This window comes from Diadema antillarum, unplaced genomic scaffold (assembly GCF_040938485.1).
Source record: "Diadema antillarum isolate AM-2024a unplaced genomic scaffold, OU_Dant_1.0 seq00000414_RagTag, whole genome shotgun sequence".
Lineage (NCBI taxonomy): Eukaryota > Metazoa > Echinodermata > Echinoidea > Diadematoida > Diadematidae > Diadema > Diadema antillarum.
Window position 1 is genome coordinate 89 of NW_027271400.1, and position 19942 is coordinate 20030.

At 39.5% G+C, this 19942-nt stretch overlaps 1 protein-coding gene across 1 annotated transcript; it reads right to left on the reverse strand.

The window, feature by feature from the left end:
* Positions 1-266: 266 nt before the first annotated feature.
* On the reverse strand, positions 267-19942 carry LOC139732352 (uncharacterized; the record flags this gene model as incomplete). Its single annotated transcript, XM_071643219.1, has 7 exons — positions 19684-19942; positions 14713-14797; positions 12665-12803; positions 11639-11828; positions 9612-9752; positions 8453-8552; positions 267-329 (listed from the first exon to the last, which is right to left on the reverse strand). Coding segments are annotated over exons 1-7 (921 nt in total), but the record flags the coding sequence as incomplete, so codon positions are not given.

A 19942-nucleotide genomic window follows, 5' to 3' on the forward strand; every position in this document is an offset into this window, starting at 1 on the left:
CACCTTTGGACAGCATTTGGAAGACTTATTTTCTTCCCAATCTTTACAGCATCAGAACAAAATTTTGTTTGCCCTATCCTCAATGATGTTGCTATTCATGTACAAACAAAGCGGAGTGAATACTAACAGTAAAATGTCAAAAGTAAAGACTGAAACAAGCTATAACCAAAGTAGATTCATCAAGTAATGAGGTGTGGTTGCAATCCAACATGACATCTAGATTGATGGTGTGTGTTTGTTAGTGGAAAGCAGACCCAACTACTCACCAGTGAATTGTTGATATCTTTAGGCACTGATTTCATGAGAGATCCTGTGTTATAGTCCCACACCTACAAAAAGAGAAACACAGAAAAAAATGAACATCAGCAGAAAGGGGAAAAAAAAAATAAGACATGGAAACTTTAAAAACCTCTCAATAATGCATGCATGAATGATACACTATGTTTCCTGTAGTTGTATACATACAGTGTACATCAATATTAACCCTAAAAAGACTGGGGGGGGGGGGCCTAAAAGGCCCCCCCCTCGACATTTCGTGCAATTACTTAGCAACACGCAATGCTCTCACCGCGATGCTCTATGACTTTTTTCTTTCGAGTTTCCCGCACATTTTGACACCAAATTTGTGACGCCCGGGGGTACGGTTCTGAAGTTACATAACTTTTTGTACATGCACGTGACACCGAAAATGGCTCAAAAATGTGATTTTGTGTACAAAGTCAATACAAATTGAGTTTTATCACATGGTTCATATAAATATGCTTATTTTTACTCTCAATGGCTAAAATCAATTTGTTTTAGTGGTATTATGCTTCAAAAAGGGTCTGCCACAAATTTTGCTGAAAAAAACAACAAAAACAAAAGGTCGAAAAAACAAAGAAATACATAAGAAATTCATAAAACAATAAAATACATAAGAAATTAATTTTGATACCGAATTTTTTTTCAAGTACATTTGCTAAGAATGCTACAAAGAATATCTAGACCAAAAATGAGCACTTTTGGAGCTTTATTTACTGATTTAGATAAAAAAGTCTGATTTCTCGCATAAATTAGCATAATTAATCAAAATAAAATAAAAGAAGACTATTTTGGAAAATTTAAATATACGATCTTGTAGATTACATCGCACACTACCATTGTGCAAATTTCCGCGGCGATCGCGCGATCCACGGCCGAGATCTTAAGGGGGGGCCCTTTAGGCCCCCCCAGTCTTTCGAGCTACCAAAATAGCCCAGTCTTTTTAGGGTTAAAGGTGCATAGTCCCGGTAGTGTAGAGAGCGCTGTTGATGATACTGCCGATCACCATTAGCATTGATACGAAGATTGCCGAAGTTGAGCTGTCATCAAGAGTAAAGCGCGTAGGTGTTGCTAAGTAATGTTGCCTTTGTTGTCTTCTCTGCGCATCACGCAGTCTGTAGTAATGCCAGGGTGCGTGCATATGTGCTTCTTATTATGACATCACAAAAGAAGTTTGCTAGAGCTGTCATCCCCCTCAGCCGAATCATGAGCCGAACTGTGATCGGACCACTGACTACAGTGGATCGGACTTCTTCGGACTCGGGGGGAGTGGGCCACAGCGTAAGCGCCAAAGAGGAGTCGATAGCATAGGTCTCTATAGGAAACTTGCGCCGTGCGCCCGCGTACGCATTTGACGAAAACACCGGGACCATGCACCATTAAAGATTTTGAGTTTCTTGTCCAACTCTTCCTCTTTTAATTACCTGAACTATTTCTTCTTGCCCCCTGACATTCTCTTTACCATATCACACTGGTTATATTTAGGACAGTTTCCTAAAAGTCTCTCAGCCTTGTCACTGCCATTGACTGCTGAAGTGGTCAAAGCAGCAATGCCTTCATAAAAGTGCCTTTTCTTTGCTTTCCTGACAATTTCTTTGTGGCATTCTTTACTATCTAATCTTATCTAATGCCTATTGTGATTCAGGTGATTATCCTAAGGAGACCTGGATGAGGCTAGAGGTGAGGCTAGAAGATCTTTGCCTCCCATCCCTCCTACATGGTATTCATGGTCATAGGCGTACCCAGGATTTTTTAAAGGGGGGTGTTCAGTGGCGTACCGTGGGTCAAAACATTGGGGGGGGGGGGGCACTTCATGGAAGCAACATCAGAATTGCATAACTGTACAATTAAATGCGAGCGAGCGGAGCGAGCGAGCTTGAAAATTTTGACATTTTACAGTCCCCAAACTGCCGTTTGTAGCTATATATAATAATATATGTGTATATATATATATATATATATATTTGCTTTGGAAATTAAGGGGGTTGCACCGGGTGCAACTGCTGGCAGTTGCTGGCAGTAACATCAGGAGAATTGCATAACGATTGAACGCGAGCGAGCGAAGCGAGCGAGCTTGATAATTTTGACATTATACAGTCCCCAAATTGCCGTTTGTAGCTATATTTTTTCGCTTTGGAAATTAAGGGGAGGGGGCGCACCGGGCGCAACTGCTTGCAATTATTGACAGCAACATCAGGAGAATTGCATAACGATTAAATGCGAGCGAGCGAAGCGAGCGAGCTTGAAAATTTTGACATTTTACAGTCCCCAAACTGCCGTTTGTAGCTATATTTTTTCGCTTTGGAAATTAAGGGGAGGGGGCGCACCGGGCGCAACTGCTGGCAATTATTGACAGCAACATCAGGAGAATTGCATAACGATTAAATGCGAGCGAGCGAAGCGAGCGAGCTTGAAAATTTTGACATTTTACAGTCCCCAAACTGCCGTTTGTAGCTATATTTTTTCGCTTTGGAAATTAAGGGGAGGGGGCGCACCGGGCGCAACTGCTGGCAATTACTGACAGCAACATCAGGAGAATTGCATAACGATTAAATGCGAGCGAGCGAAGCGAGCGAGCTTGAAAATTTTGACATTTTACAGTCCCCAAACTGCCGTTTGTAGCTATATTTTTTCGCTTTGGAAATTAAGGGGAGGGGGCGCACCGGGCGCAACTGCTGGCAATTATTGACAGCAACATCAGAAGAATTGCATAACGATTAAATGCGAGCGAACGAAGCGAGTGAGCTTGAAAATTTTGACATTTTACAGTCCCAAAACTGCCGTTTGTAGCTATATATAATAATATATGTATATATATATGTATATATATATATTTGCTTTGGAAATTAAGGGGGTTGCACCGGGTGCAACTGCTGGCAGTTGCTGGCAGTAACATCAGGAGAATTGCATAACGATTGAATGCGAGCGAGCGAAGCGAGCGAGCTTGATAATTTTGACATTATACAGTCCCCAAACTGCCGTTTGTAGCTATATTTTTTCGCTTTGGAAATTAAGGGGAGGGGGCGCACCGGGCGCAACTGCTGGCAATTATTGACAGCAACATCAGGAGAATTGCATAACGATTAAATGCGAGCGAGCGAAGCGAGCGAGCTTGAAAATTTTGACATTTTACAGTCCCCAAACTGCCGCTTGTAGCTATATTTTTTCGCTTTGGAAATTAAGGGGAGGGGGCGCACCGGGCGCAACTGCTGGCAATTATTGACAGCAACATCAGGGGAATTGCATAACGATTAAATGCGAGCGAGCGAAGCGAGCGAGCTTGAAAATTTTGACATTTTACAGTCCCCAAACTGCCGTTTGTAGCTATATTTTTTCGCTTCGGAAATTAAGGGGAGGGGGCGCACCGGGCGCAACTGCTGGCAATTATTGACAGCAACATCAGGAGAATTGCATAACGATTAAATGCGAGCGAACGAAGCGAGCGAGCTTGAAAATTTTGACATTTTACAGTCCCAAAACTGCCGTTTGTAGCTATATTTTTTTCGCTTTGGAAATTAAGGGGAGGGGCGCACCGGGCGTAATTACTGCTTGCAATTACTGACAGCAACATCTGGAGAATTGCATAACGATTAAATGCGAGCGAGCGAAGCGAGCGAGCTTGAAAATTTTGATATTTTACAGTCCCCAAACTGCCGTTTGTAGCTATATTTTTTCGCTTTGGAAATTCGGGGGGGGGGGGGGGGGGGCGCACCGGGCGCAACTGCTGGCAATTACTGGCAGTAACATCAGGAGAATGGCATATAACGGTTAAATGCGAGCGAGCGAGGCGAGCGAGCTTAAAAATTTTGACATTTTACCGTACAAAAACTGTCGTTTGTAGCTACATGTATATTTTTTCGCATTGGAGGGAGGGGGCGCCCGGTGCGCCCCTTGGATCCGCCACTGGTAGTCAAGGGTGTCGGTTTATGTTCATGATTGGGGGAGGTATGACCAGCGAGGGGGCGTCGAAGTGACCAAGCGGGAGAAGGATGTCCAAGATCTGTACTTTATATAGAGCATCCCCTAATTTGTTTGTGTTTGTGAGTGTGTGTGTTTCATATAGATGGAAAAGTTAGGAAATAGCCAAGGTCACGTCTTATTATTGGCAATGCAAGGCATTTTAATATAGACTAGTATGTATAGCAACACTGCATAATCAATGATCAAGCGTTGATAGCAAATGTGTACAACCTATCAAACATCACATTGCGCAACATGCAGCGACTCTTTTTGCCATTCCGATATTCTGAGTCACTGCGCACATCCTGCTTGTATTCAAAATGCCAACCGGGAATCACGCTGAATCACAATCTTTTGTCGACTCCGGATTTTTGAACAATGTTATACCTCTTTATTATGGTTAAAAGAAATCTTAGAAAAATATCTTTTTTTCTTGATCATTCTTTCATGTCGATTTCAAAAGCAGTTTACTAACCCTTGAATTACCATTTTCGTAGGTTTTTTTTTCTTTTTTCCCCTTGTTTTTTCTTTTTTTTTCTTTTTTTTCTTTTTTTTTACCAGCGGATTGGGGGAGGGGGGGGGGGGGGGCACGTGCCCCCCCCCCCATGCCCCCCGTAGTTACGCCACTGTTCCTAGACCTAGATATCTAGTGAATTTTAGGCGCAATAAAGTCATCCAACTACAATTTGTAGACTCACACTCAGTTATCTTTCAGTTTTAACTTTCAGTCATTGAAAAAATTCATATCTACTATTACTAAAGATTACCAAGTCCATGTGCTATTACTAATTACATTGAGCAGCAAGTAACTTGCTACTCCCAGAGCTTCCAGAGCTTGCTGCTTCCAGTAGGCTACTATACTGACTGTACTTGGTAGTCAGTGGCGTATCTAGGGAAAACGGCGCCCGGGGCAAGCGCGAAAATTGCGCCCCTAATTTCTGAAAAAGTGTTCAACCCCAACCCCATCCCGGTAGGGACTTAAATGCTCATGATATGCTTTTTGAAGCACTTAAGAGGGGTCTTTTGAGGGTGATTTAAATGTAATAGGCAACCCTAAATTTTGTTATATTTTGGCGAGCGAGCGCAGCAAGCTAGCCGAAAATTTTTATATATCAGGTTTATACATAACATGGAATTCTTGTCATTTTTGGTTATTAAATCTTCGAATTACAATTCTAACTATAGTGACGGCCTTATAGATAACGATTTATACCAACAGTGTCCAACCCCATCCCGGTAGGGACTTAACAAAAGTCCACATGATATGCTTTTTCAAGCACTTAGAAGGGGTCTTTTGAGGGTGATTTAAATGTAATAGATATTGAAGAATTTTGGCGAGCGAGTGCAGCGAGCGAGCCGAAAATTTTTGTATTTCAGCTTACAAAACATGGAATTCTTGTCATTTTTGGTTATTAAATCTTCGAATGACAATTCTAATCAAGATATAGTGACGGTCTTATAGATAACGATTTATACCAGCAGTGTTCAACCCCAATCCCATCCCGGTAGGGACTTTAAAAAAGTCCACTTGATATGCTTTTCGAGCACTTAAAAGGGTTTTTTTTTGAAGGTGATATAAAATCTGATAAATTTTGATAAATTTTGGCGAGCGAGCACAGCGAGCGAGCCGACAATTTTTGTATTTCACCTTGCAAAACATGGAATTCTTGTCATTTTCTGGTTATTAAATCTTACAATTTTAATCAAGATATAGTGACGGCTTCATAGATAACGATTTATGCCAACAAACTAAGGACTTGGAAAAATACTCTAAATTACTACAAGTGAGTGAGCCGAAATTTTTATATTTCCACGTCATCATTACGTTTTGTTCTCCTTATTTTTTTTTTTGATAAATTTTGGCGAGCGGGCGCAGCGAGCGAGCCGAAAATGCTTATATTTCAGCGTTTTTTTTTTTTTTTTTTTTTTTTTTTTTTAAATATTTCAGCGAGGGTTTTTTTTTTCTTCTTCTTCTTCTTTTTCTTCGTCGTGTTTTTTTTTTTCTTCTTCTTTTTCTCGTTTTTTTTTCACGTGCCCCCCTTGCCCCCCCCCCCCCCCCCCCTAGATACGCCACCATGGCCACTGTTGGTAGTTGATACTACTAACTTAGCATGCAATGTGCCTAAATAGGTTGCAGCGCAGCATAATATTATGCATCATATACAATTTACGGTACCGCGTACGGTACAATACCGGTAAACGCTGAACATTATGCGCAATGTAATGTACGTGTATCTCCGCGATTCGGTCAGAAAGCAAAGCAGGGGTCGGGAATGTCTACTGTTTGCGCGTCAGCTTCGCGCGCGGTGCGGTAACGTAGTATTAACACGTACTGTACACGAGTTCTTTAGTGCGTATATTATGTAACTCCATAATGTGTCATCGTCCACACAAACATTAAGGTAAAACAAGGAAGAGAGAGAGAGAGAGAGAGAAAATTAACGCAAAAGAAAGGAAAGGCGGAATTCAAAACGGAAATAAAAGCGGTAAAGACAGCTTTTGTTTCATTTGTCAACATCTAAACATTGCTGAAGAGGGGTGTTGAACAGCTCAAACACCTCCCTCTTGTCCAAGGGGGGTGTTTGAACACCTCAAACACCCCCCTTTTGGCAAAGGGGGGTGTTTGAACACCCAAAACACCCCCCCTCGGTACGCCCTTGTTCATGGTTAGTAATGATTCCTGCAGGTAGTACATCCCTGTGCACAAGATTTTCAGTCTCTACTTGAGTTCCATGGACACTCCCTGCTCTACACCTACCTGCAAATTATATGCCTTCATAAGAATCATTTTCACAATATCAAACAACTTCAAAATCACTGGACCTTGTTACATGGTGTCTCTGTAGAAGACATGAGATCTCAGGATTATATGAAGAGAATTTGGCTTGACCTAGGACAGGAATTTTTCCACACAGACTGTTTTCAAGGTGTTTTATAAATACCTGCCACACACTAGGTTTGACATTGTGGGCACTTAATAATGCATTTAAAAATGTCTTGAGTTAAAAATGCACCTCACTGAGTCAGCAGCTCCTGTGAATAAAAAAATGATCGCGGCATGAAATATTTGCGAATTGGAGTGGACTACCTTTTTTTGCACCTTTTTGCTCTGACATCCAATGCATATAGTGTAGGCAAGAACTTTTGCATGCATTTTGATTATGTAAATCTCGGCTCTCGCAAAATTAGCGAAATTAAAATGCAGGCAAACAATTCTGGTTTTACAGTACACATAGTTTCCTAGAATCAAGTCAATCAAAGCCTCTCACAGAACTGTATATCAACTGACCCTTCACAACAAATATTCTTTAACAGGGCAATAATGAACTGCTCACTTGTCGTCCTACATTCAAATTGTCACATTTCATTACATTTCATTACATTTCACATTCGACTGTCGTCACCTCTAATGGTACGTTATATCATAAACTCCCGAACGACCGAAGTTTGTGCATGCAATTGCGCAATGCCAGACTCGGTGCTATATCCATAAACGTGTGGGACAATGCTGCCACTGAGACACGTGTGTGTGTGTGCGTGTGTGCGTGTTCGCATCATACACAAACATTGTGACCGCGAGCTGCGGTGATTGGAGGAGAGAGGCCAGAAGACACGTGGCTCTTTTGGCCTCTCTTCATGCGCATGCGCACTGAGAGTGTGCGTCCATTCGGAAGCTCTCGTGGCTCGGACAGCCATTTTGGGTCAGGAGATTTCTAGTCTAAGTGTTGTTCACTGACTTATTGAGCCAGCGCTATTCTTATTCGGTGTCACTACATTTGATAGAGAATGGGGGAGGCAGCATGTTGCGTTCGTCTCCGTGCCGCACAAACCATTCACCATGATTGTAAGGCTTTAAGTACACTTGTAACCTCATAATGTCATCTTGCTCTACAAGGGAAGCTAGTGGTCTATCTTTTTGAGATTCACCATGACCAACAAATTCACGTATATGGTCAAGAGCATCCGCCTACAGAGAGCAATAACTCGTTTCTTCTAATGTTCATATATTCCCATAAAAGTAAAAAAAAAAAAAAGCGCTGTTAATATTCTACAAGGACATGTTGCAAATTTTAGGCACATTTCTGTAGCTTTTCAAAGGCATATGAAATTCAAGTGCTTTCCAAAGTGTATACAAATCCTATGCTAGGTAGGAATCAGACTGAGAGGAAAAAACAAGACAAAGATAAATCACCTGGAGATTGTTTGTTTTCCTCCACGAACCAGTCAAAATGTGATTGTGATGAACATCAATATCAAGAGCATCTCCACAGATGTGAGGACCATACGTTTTCCTGTGGAGATAGACAGAGACTATTGATCATGTGTCAAATGGCCATGACTCTCATGTTGAGCATACCTACAAGAGAATCATTTCAAAAGCAAGGTCAAATATTGCGAGTCCACATATAACAAAGCTTGAAATCATGACAAGGAGGGATATGGTGAGAGTAACATGTAAATCCTTGGCCCCATCTCATCTTTTTGATGTTCACCTACATGTATGGTAAAATGTGATTTTCAGGTTAAAAAGATAAAAGTAATGGATGCAACCCAAGGTAGATTTTTTTTCAATTAGACAATGATAAGACCGTAAGTTTGATACAACCATTGCATTCATAGATTGTGTGTATACATATTCAATCATGTCTTTCTGTGTCTGTATATTCCAAAGAGCAGGTAAGGCCTTAAGACAAGGCTCAACATTAGTGGTGGCCCGGGGCCACTATGGAATGGTGTCAGGCCACCAAATTAAAAAGAAAAGGCTATATTTTGATGGTCTAATCAGGCATTTAGAATTCAAGATGGGTTGTGACATTTCCTTTTATTTCAGTCCCTGATATTTCTTCTACATGCGCTGTGACTAAGTTTGCAAAGTCTAACAGATTCTATGACACCACATATTCATGAAATTATCACATCTAACATAGGGGTTTATCTACTTCTATTTTAGATAGATAGAATTTGGCCATGAAATTGGGTTGTGAGAAAACAAAAATACTTTGGCCGAATATGGCCAGAAAACAGACTGAGTTTAGCCGTGAAGACTAGCGATGATCAAACAAACCTGGTCATGAGAGCTAGCTGAACTGCATGTACACCTAGTTATTGTGCACTGAGCTGTGAGTCATTCTTCCCTTTTCCACTAAAACATATCATTTCTTAAATTATGGTGGTGCAATGTCTATTTTGGTAGCCCGGGTCACTAGGCCACCGCTATTTTGGGCCCTGCTATATGTAAATCCCAAATGCAGGCATTTTCAGGAACGATTTTTTTGTTTGCTGGTTTGTTTGTTTGTAAATAATAGTGTACAAAAGTCTTCTTAGTTGAACCTGAGGCTACTGCTTCTAACCTGATGGCATGCTCATTTCCAATCTGCCAGAATTGGATAGTGTCGTCCCAGCCTCCTGTCACAAACTCCTTCTCTAGTTTTGGATGAAACTTGACAGAAAACACCCTGCTCCTGTGGCCATCCATTACATTCATAGATGGACTAGAAGGAAAAAAAAAAACAAACATTGCTGCACATTGTGAAGTATTCATAGTATGAGATATGCATCCACACGTACATGTATATGGTGCACAAGCAATATGATTATATAGTGTGACGAGCATAATGTACATCCTATGGTGCCAATACATATAATTTGTTCTTTAATCAGTGGCTTAAGGGTGAAAAGTGCAAATAGTAGTTTTCCAGCCAATCTGGCCCTACGTACATCAAATGTGTGTACTCCCTTTCTGTTATCATAACTTTTCATGATTTACTCCGTCCACACAGTCATACTTGCCACTGAATTTTAAAACACAGTAACACAATGCTACATCACTGTTATTCAAATGTCTGGTTGAATGAAGAGAACAATAAACTATGGGACATACACTTTTGACCATAAGAGAGATTAGCTTGACAAAGTTATACAGAATTAGAATTTGAACACATCAATTAGTCATTAATTCAATTAAATGCCTTTACTAAGTGGCTGTGTCAACAAACGCTGCATTATCACCCTCATGAAAAAAACTAGAAATGTTGCTATGGTGACTGGTATACCTCCGCCATAATGCATGATTCTCCTAATAGGTCTATAGTACATGTGCACAATGTGTGATTGCATTTTCACAAAATTGGCAAAATATTAAAATGACATGTTTGTCACAAATGTGTTGAATGTTCACCTTCCTTGACCTACAGTGTAGGTTTAATTGGATGAATAAAGGAGCATGTATTTGGAGATTTAAGACCTTTAACTTGACTTTGACCCTTTCATAAGTTTATGCCTGAGTAATTTTCAAGGTATGGAGAAAAAGTGCAATTTCTGTATTGAATAGTAAATTGTTACCATTTTCATCTGGCCTTTGACCCTAAAATTCACAAGAGAATAACTGTCGGGCAGAACATGCATAAATACGTACTAAGTTTCAAGATAACTTGAGCCACTTCCAAGATATGGAGGAGGAAGTAAGTTCAGTACTTTCCCTTGATCTTTGACCGTTTTGGCAAAAAAAAAAAAAAAAACTTCCCAGAGAATCTCTAGCGGGTTATACATGCATATACCAAGTTAAAAAAAAAATAATCCTGCTGGCATTGCATAAATATGAGGGAAATAGTAAAATTTTGAAGTGTTGCCCTTGACCTTTGACCCCATGAACCCCAAATTCCCTAGATAATCACTGCCAGTCAGAACATGCATATATATTATGTTTCATGAAGATACCTTGAACAATTTCCAAGACACAGAGAAAAAAGTGAAATTTTAACATTTTTACGTGACCTTTTGACCTTTGACCTCATAAATCCAAACTTTCAACAGAGTATCTTAATTGAGTAATACATGTATATATTTAGTTTCAAGAAAATATCTTCAGGCATTGCATCTATATGGGGAAAATAGTGAAATTTTAAGCATTTGACCTTGACCTTTTGACCATTGACCTTGAGCATGTGCACCCAAAAGTTAATAGGCACAACTTCACCCCCTATAAATACACAGACATGCCAAGTTTCATTATGATACCTCAAAAGGTTTTTAAGTTACGCTGTCCACAAAATTCATTACGGACGGGCGGAAGGATGGACGGAAGGACGGACGGACGGAAGGACGAATGGACGGATGGATGGAAGGACGGACAACCCGAAAACATAATGCCTCCGGCACCACTTCGTGGCGGAGGCATAAAAAAAGCCATGTGAGAGAGCCTTGCTGAAGTAATCAGTAAATAAAGATTGTGATGAAATGCTCTCTGCACAATTTATGAATAGTAATATGATCAATTGTTTCTTGCTGATCCTAAGTGCAACAGGGGTGAGATTGTATGTTAAAACTGATAAGAAATGCTGTTTGAAAAGTCTCTTCATCTGCTGGCAGTCTTGGTTACCTGGGCTGACAGGTTTGAATGAGCTGCTTGGTGGTAGCATCATAAACATGGATCTTGTCATCTGAACCTGTGGTGACAAACAGTGACGTCTTTTTGTCGAAAGCAGCAGCTAGAGTCTGGCGAGGTTCATGGATGGTGTGTAGACACTGAGAGGTGGCAGTGTGCCAAAGTTTCACCATTCCTGAGGCATCTGGGTAGGAAACAAGCCAGTCACTTATAAATATCATTTCAATACTGATTTCATACAGTCACATGAACTTGCCGCATTTGCCTTCATCTTTCTTCTCTGAGGGCTGGCAAAACCTTGCTTGACTTTCTGGAATGACAGTCTCCAACTTTACTCATATAATTTGCTTCTTACAGTTTGTCCTTTTATCAAGATTCATTAAATTTGGTCACACTACATAATGCTGATAAACATACACTTCAAGCCAAGATGCCTGTGGAATGAAAACAATTTATCTATTGGTAACAATGTGTAACTAAATCAATATTCATATCGGTTCATTATACATGAACATAATTTAAATTCTAATCACAAATGCCATAAACTTCAAATTGATACTGACTTGTGGTTAACATTTAACGTTCTCTTGATACTGTAAAAGTGGATATTTTCGCGCAACTAATTTTTCGCGCTTGGCCGGGTAAGAAGAGTTTCCCGTGTTTTTAATTCCACGGAATCAAGACATCACGCACAGGAACACATGGCAAGTAAAAATATTCGTGTGCTTTTATTTTCGCGCTAGTTTCTGGTTCACGAAACGCGCGAAAATTTCAACACCGCGAAAATGTCCACTTTTACAGTAACAGAAAGTATCCCTATGTTTTAAAACTGACAGATAAATTGAAAATAATGCCTCCATCAACATAACCAGGGAGGTGCCTCCCTGCCATAACATACACAACAAGTTTAAGGCTTACAAATCCATACACTGTCAGGTAGTCAGAATATGGCTGCTATGATGCAGCCCTGAACCAAGAATAATTCTGTCAGGTGATGGTCAATATGAATGAAGCACTCACAAGTAGCCAGAAGGAGATTAAATGATTTGTCTTCTTCCAGGTGATGTCTGAAGTTAAGACTAGTGCAAGGTAAATGGGACTCTTTGGTTTCACTGTCAGACAGGTTGTAGAGCTGAGCTGCAGTCTCTGTTGAATAGACCTGGGAGGTAAAAAGAAAATCAGCAGTGTCAAATTTTTCATCTTTCATATCAACTTTGGTCATTCATTACGATGGTTGATTTCATAAAGGCAAGTGAACACATTGTTTTTCCTTGGATTGTTTACATTTGGTAACATACCACTTACAACTGACAGCAAAGGGTACCAGACAAACTTTGAAACAGAACAGACAATCGCAACAGCCATAACAGGCGAGTTCAACATCAGGGACCTACAATGTATGTCTAGTCACAAATTTTCTTTTTTTCTTACAGGTTCTAATCAGGTACCAGTTTATCTTGAGATAACTCACACACAGTGGTGTAGAGGTAGCTGTGTGAGGGGAAGTGCAACTTTAAAGTGGCTAGTTAACCCTAAAAAGACTTGGTGGGCTATTTTGGAGGCTAAAAAACCCCAAACAAACAAACAAACAAACAAACAAAAACTGGGGGGGGGGGGGGAGGGCTAAAGGGCCCCCTACGAACTCAGGTGTTGATCATCCAATCACAACCAAAATTGGTGTATGCGTTTATGTTTGTCATTACGCTCTCTACAATATGGCATAGTAGATATAATGATACACATTTTAGTAGATATAATGATACACATTTTAGTTATCAATGTTAAAGGTCCTGTTTACCTTTGGGAGCAGTAATTCAAAAAATATTCAAGATATCACTTTTGATGCATATGTGTAGGTCAGTTGTATCACAAAACAACCTACTGTATAAATTTTTGCAATAAAGCCTAAAATATAAAGAGATATCACTATTTTTCTCGTTAAACCATAACTGTAGACGATTTAGTCAGGAAGCATTTTTATTATGATTATTGTTCACATTTTGCATATTCAATGATACTTAACACTGATTATACTGGTTCAAATTTTACATAGGTTGTTTCCATCCCTAACTCACATTTTAGAACTATTAAGAAGCACTAATACTGGGTTTTTATTTCATATGCAAATGGTAAATTATGTCTTTAATCATTCATTTTGTCACAACCAAAATAGATGTACTGAGGAAGCATCTAACCAAAGCGCAAGTCTCAACGGCTAATTCTTTTCCATCTTATTTTGGTTGAGACAAAAGGAATTACTCGCATTAATTATACTACCAACCGGATGAACAACTCTTTTCAGAACATTTTAGTGATTACTTGTACACAATTGATTGTGTATACATACAAATTTGTAATTTAAATTGTACTGCTACGGCTTTATTCGATATTGCTTCAACAATCATAAACAAATGGCATTTCTGGTATATTCAGTGTGCCATGCATGTGAGGAGAAAAAAACAGAAAACTACAATTTAGATGGTTCGATTATTTCATCATTTTCCTGAAGCATTTCTCTATTTCAATTTTTTATTCTTTTTCTTTGTCTGTGAATCTTAGTTGTACTTCTGTGTTTTATGATGCAGAACTGTTTCTTGAACTCACAAGTGACATTTAAACCTAAGAAGAATGTATTGTAAGAGAAGGTGGAAAACAATAATACCGATATTCCTTCTAATGTCAAACTAGTACACTTTACACATTAACAATTTCCTTTCTTTTTCTTTTCTTTTTTTTTGCGCGCCATGTGACAATTGACATAATTTGTAGTGGAACATCAGGGGTATACAAGTTTGGTATCAAGGGGTAAGAGAAAAACGTCATGAAACGCCAGCATAAAAATCTGTTTGTATTACAATGCGATCACAGCTAGTTTATGAGGAGGTAGGTCTAAAAGACACCTTCACTTCCTCATACCTCTTCCTTATAGAGTTACAACTTGTCTACAAGAATTTTTTTTTTTTTTTTTAGAATAAAAAGGTGCCTTGTAAAGTTTTAACAAACCAATTTGACACTGCACAGTTAAGTATCTCTAGCCAAGCCTTGATTTCTACTATAGGGGTACTAACCTTGATGGATCCATCTACTGTTCCCACCGCAAGCAAAGAGCCATCCTCACTGTACTGACAACACATCACCTCCTGCTGAGTATGACTGCAGATGGAGAAATGAACAAGGTTACATAGAGATTAGGTTGTAATATGTTGAGTCTACAAACTAAATACACCCTGCGTTGACATTGGTCCCCGCAACGCGGGGAAAGTCCCATGCTGTGGGACTTTCTCCTAAAAAACCATAATGAGAACACTGGCTGGGACTTGTCCCCTTGTCCCCTCGAAGCAAGTTGGGTACGGGGACAAGATTTGGAGGAGAGAGTGACCTTGGGGTGAAATTGATGGTGTCCAGCTGTGGTCATCAAATGTGCACATGCGCAATGCCTAGTTTTGAGTGGCAGAGCTTGCCCCAAGCCCCAATTGCCCCCACAGCTCGGGGACAGATGAGATAGCAGTGTGGACGGTCAGTCGTCAAAAAGATAAGATCTCTTGTGGCTGACCCTGTGTCGTGGGGACCAATCCCGCGTTCACATTGGTCCCCGCGACGCGGGGACAGCCACAAGAGATCTTATCTTTTTTACGACTGACCGTTCACATTGGTATCTCATCTGTCCCCGAGCTGTGGGGGCAATTGGGGCTTGGGGCGATCTCTGCCAGGCATAGCGCATGCGCACATTTGATGACCACAGCTGGACGCTATCAATTTCGCCCCAAGGTTACTCTCCCCTCCAAATCTTGTCCCTGTACCCGACTTGCTTGGCGGGGACGGGGGGACAAGTCCCAGTGAGCGTTCACATTATGGTTTTGGTGGAGAAAGTCCCACAGCTCGGGACTTTCCCCGCGTCGTGGGGACCAATGTAAACGCGGGGAATGTGAACGCGGGAGAGTTGATTCATCCCACATATGCCTACTTAGGAGATAAAGCTTTGGTTATCTCATGAACCAAAAGCAGTGGCGGATCCATAGGGGGGCGCACCGAGTGCGCCCCCCTCTTTATTTGTTGTTAAAACAAAAACAACGAGTGCGCCCCCCTCTTTATTTGTTGTTAAAACAAAAACAAAAGAAAAAGAAAAAAATCAGATGAAACCCGGAAGTAGCACCAGAAATATTGTTTTAATTGCGCCCCCCCCCCCACCCCCCCCAAACAAATCCCTTAAGGAATTCCTGGATCTGCCCCTGAAAAGGGTCGCCTTGATGACTCATGAACACAAATCATTCAATTGTGAATTGGACGACATATAATGCCTGGTATACTACAGAAGATGGGCCAATTATTCACATGAGCTAGAAACAAACTGATGAACACACAAAAGGACTCCCTGACCTGAAGTCTGAAAACTGTCCACATACTAAACTTAATAGTGACTTTACAAGCTAATAGTCCATGGCATGTTCAAAACATGATGTAATGCATAAAATTCAGAGGTTAATCTGCAAGAGAAATACCGTATCCCAAAAGTGTCCCTGGCAAGACAAACACTATCAGACATGTTGTCATCATTTAAGGTTTTAATAAAACATTTATGCATACATGCAGTATTTCAAAATATACTTGGATGAAAGTGAGAGAGAGAGAGAGGGAGGGAGGGAGGGAGAGAGGGATGATTGACAGACTGAAGTGTCTTGACATGACTAAGTGGTGTTTAACAAGATGACATTCTTCAATTTCAATGACAGATTGACATTTTAGTAAACACTCTATAACTTCTTCTCTTTGTTGCTCGATTCATTAAGCTATCTATATCTGTTTCCATGGACAGAAATATTTCAGCGAACTTTATTCCCACAACCCTGTCATTTTGTGCTGCTTGTTTGTCTTGCACTAAAATGGAGAATGTTTAAGTGTACATTTAACCCTATTCTAACTGGGCTATTTGAGACCAAGTTTTTACTGAGGGGGGGTCATTTTGACCCCCCCTTCAGAGCTCGGCCGCCGATCACGCGATCGCAGCAAAATTTTGCCTGAACATAGAGCAGGATGTCAACTACAAGATCACATGGTCATATAAAAGAAAAATTTTGATTTTCTATTTTTAGTAAATTAATTATGCAAATTTATGCATGAAATCATATTTTCACCTATAAGTCCATTAAATAGACTGAATGATTGCTAAATTTTTGTGTAAGAGTTCCTCAAGACACATTGAACAATTCTCTTGTAAAAAAATAGCACAATCAAAATCAGTTTCTTTTGTTTTTTATTGTTTTCTTAATTTCTTATGTATTTCATTGTTTTTTGACCTTTTGTTTTCTGTTGATTTTTGGCCAAAATTTGTTGCAGGCACTTTTTCAAGCTTATCTACATTAAAATTGATTAATTTCAACGGTTAAAAGTTGAAATAATCTAATTTATATCAATTTAACCAAAAAACACAATTTGCTTTGGATTTGCACACGATATCATGAATTTGAGCCATTTTCGGGTTGACATGCATACGCAAAACATTACGTAACTTCAGAACGGTGTACCCGGACATTGCAAATTTGGTCTCAAAATATGCAGGAGACTTTTTTAAAAAGCCATGAAATGACGCGGCAAAATCTTTGCGCGTTGCGGAATTGCGGCGCGAAATGTCGAGAGGGGGGGTCAAATTGACCCCCCCCCCCCAGTTAGAATAGGGTTAAGGAAGTTAACCTTAAATCAAAATCACATTTACCAAACACAGCGCAATCATTAAAGACCTGCAAACTCTAAAAGTCAATGAATAGGAATATCCACACGTTAATCAGAGAATAAACAAATTACCTTCCCAACATTTTGTTCTTAACAAACTAGTAATACAAGATTCAACAAGAGTGTATTCCTTTCCAGAAAATACAGGTACATGGGTAAGGATGAATATTTCTATTAAAAAGAATTAGTTGGCAGACTGATGTTAAAAACACAGATGAGTGAGAACTTGCAAGTCAATGAATCACTAAAATAAGGTCTGCATCAGGAACCTCAATCTGCAGTTCTCTATATAGGTTTGTAGGAATTTTCTCCTTTTCTTAGGAAATGATTGTACATAGGCTCCCCATGATATCCCTGAATTTGAAGTACAGTTATGAAGCAGTAACCTGTTTCAAGAGACATACAAAATCAACCCTTAAATTTTTTATGCAATAGGAAACAGAAAATTATATTTCTCCTTGGATATTATCAAAAAAAAAGACAGTGGAAGATAAGGGCATTGTTAAGTTTTCTATGAGTTTCCCTTTTATGTGTGCTCACATACCTTGTACACTGTATTATTCTACATGTCTATGTAGGAACAAAGTACAAATGACATAAAAATGACAACAAGAAAAAGTTCTGCAAAATTCTGTGTATTATGTCTGTGTGATTCATTACAATGACCGATTGTTTACCCAGCAAGCAACGAGCAGTTTTATTGTAAATGGGAATAATCACATCAAATGTGATTTTTTGGGCATACTTTTCTTTTAAAATTTGATGAATTATTTGAAAGAAGTCTAGGGACAGTCCTTGAAATTGAAACTGTCATCATGTTTAGTGATCATTTCCAAGCACCAGTCTAAATTGTAGATGAAGTCTATGGTACATGTACGTACATATATAATTTGTATAGCATAAATTTGCATGGGGTCAAAGGTGAACCTACAAATAGTGCATGCAATCTCCCTTTTCTCTGATATAACAATGACCTGCAATCAGGACACAGAATATAGTGCTCAGGTTGTATACACATGCTATGCAAGTGCATACAGTTGTAGCTGGAAGTACAAGAAATGACAATTGTCCATATAGAGTCATTGCTTTATCAAAACAATGACGGAAATTGTATCATAATGATGTTTTTGAAGAATTTTTTCTATTAACTGAAACAAGATCACTGATATTTTGAATAAATTACAGGACCAGCCGCAATAGCAAAGACCTGTAAAATCATGCAAACATCTGAGTATGTTTGCTGTAAATCCTGTCATCTCTTGCATTGTTGTACATTTCAAGGCACCTTACAGTTGCACAGCCAATCTGAGATTTATACTAGCTAATTTACATAATATGTGCCTGCCTTGCAATGTACATGTATGTCCGCCTGAAGTCATTCCCATTCAAACCATCCAATATAAACACCATACAGCTGGCCAATCAAATGATTGGGAGACAAGCATAATCACAAAACTAAACAGAGCTGAGAGCTCTGCCACTTGAGGATTTTTAATCAAAACTCCAAGAAAACTCAAGATTTGGCAACAACAAAATAATATCTGAAAGGTCATACATGTACAGCTAGTACAATGTAGGTCAAATCAGTTTAGATTTTTCTTTGCTGCAATCATAGTCATAACTTTGTTATAAGTGGTAACTTAACTTTATGGTCAGTTAACTATTCTGATAAAGAATTCTTGCATGTTTTGAGTGTTTACTTGTTGCCATGGTAGATAAAAGTCTTCTAGTAATTCTGTAAACATACAATGAATGTCACTTTTGTCTCAAGTGAAAAATTAAAACTGCACAATAACACAAAGATGAAGAGACTCTGGTGATGAGAACAGAAACAGAAATAAAAATCATAACCTGTTTACAATGTTTGTTCACCAGTGTTCAAAAGTGACTCAGCATATTGATGTGTCTTAACATAAAACAAACAGTACGAAAATCTAGTCACAAGAAACAATACATGAGAGCTTGGAAAGATGTGGAGAGTTGTGTGGCAACACACTCTAGCTGCCTTAAGGTGAATGATTGTGAACGTGGCCATATACTCTGTTTCAAATAAGACCTCCAAAATGTATAACCATGTGCCGTAAATTCCAATGCTTGATTTTAATTGAACTTTGGACATTTTGTGTGTTATTATCAGAGTCAATCTGAATACAGAGATTTTCCCCTTAATCAAATGAAATGTGTAAAGTAGGACACAACATTTTCGTGAGACAAAGTGTGTGTGATTCTAAGTGAACCTTTGTGCCCTATTTAAAACAGAAAAAATGGCAATCCAGAAAATTATGACCGTTTAGTATGATAATTCAACTTACACATGATGTATGATCCTTAGGTTTCCCTCAGACACTGGTTCTTTTTCTGCCTGATGAATATTGTGATCTCCCTCCCCCAGCATACTGGCTGCACTTGACATACTCAGCATGCTTCGGGGTGTAGAAGTGGAGCTGCGATCAGGGCTCAAAGTGCGCCGTGGACGAGCCACGCCTGCTCCTGACATTCCGGCCAATGACAGCATTGTGCTGACTTGCTTAGCTGAATACTCTGTAATTGACAACTGGGTATGCCCACCGG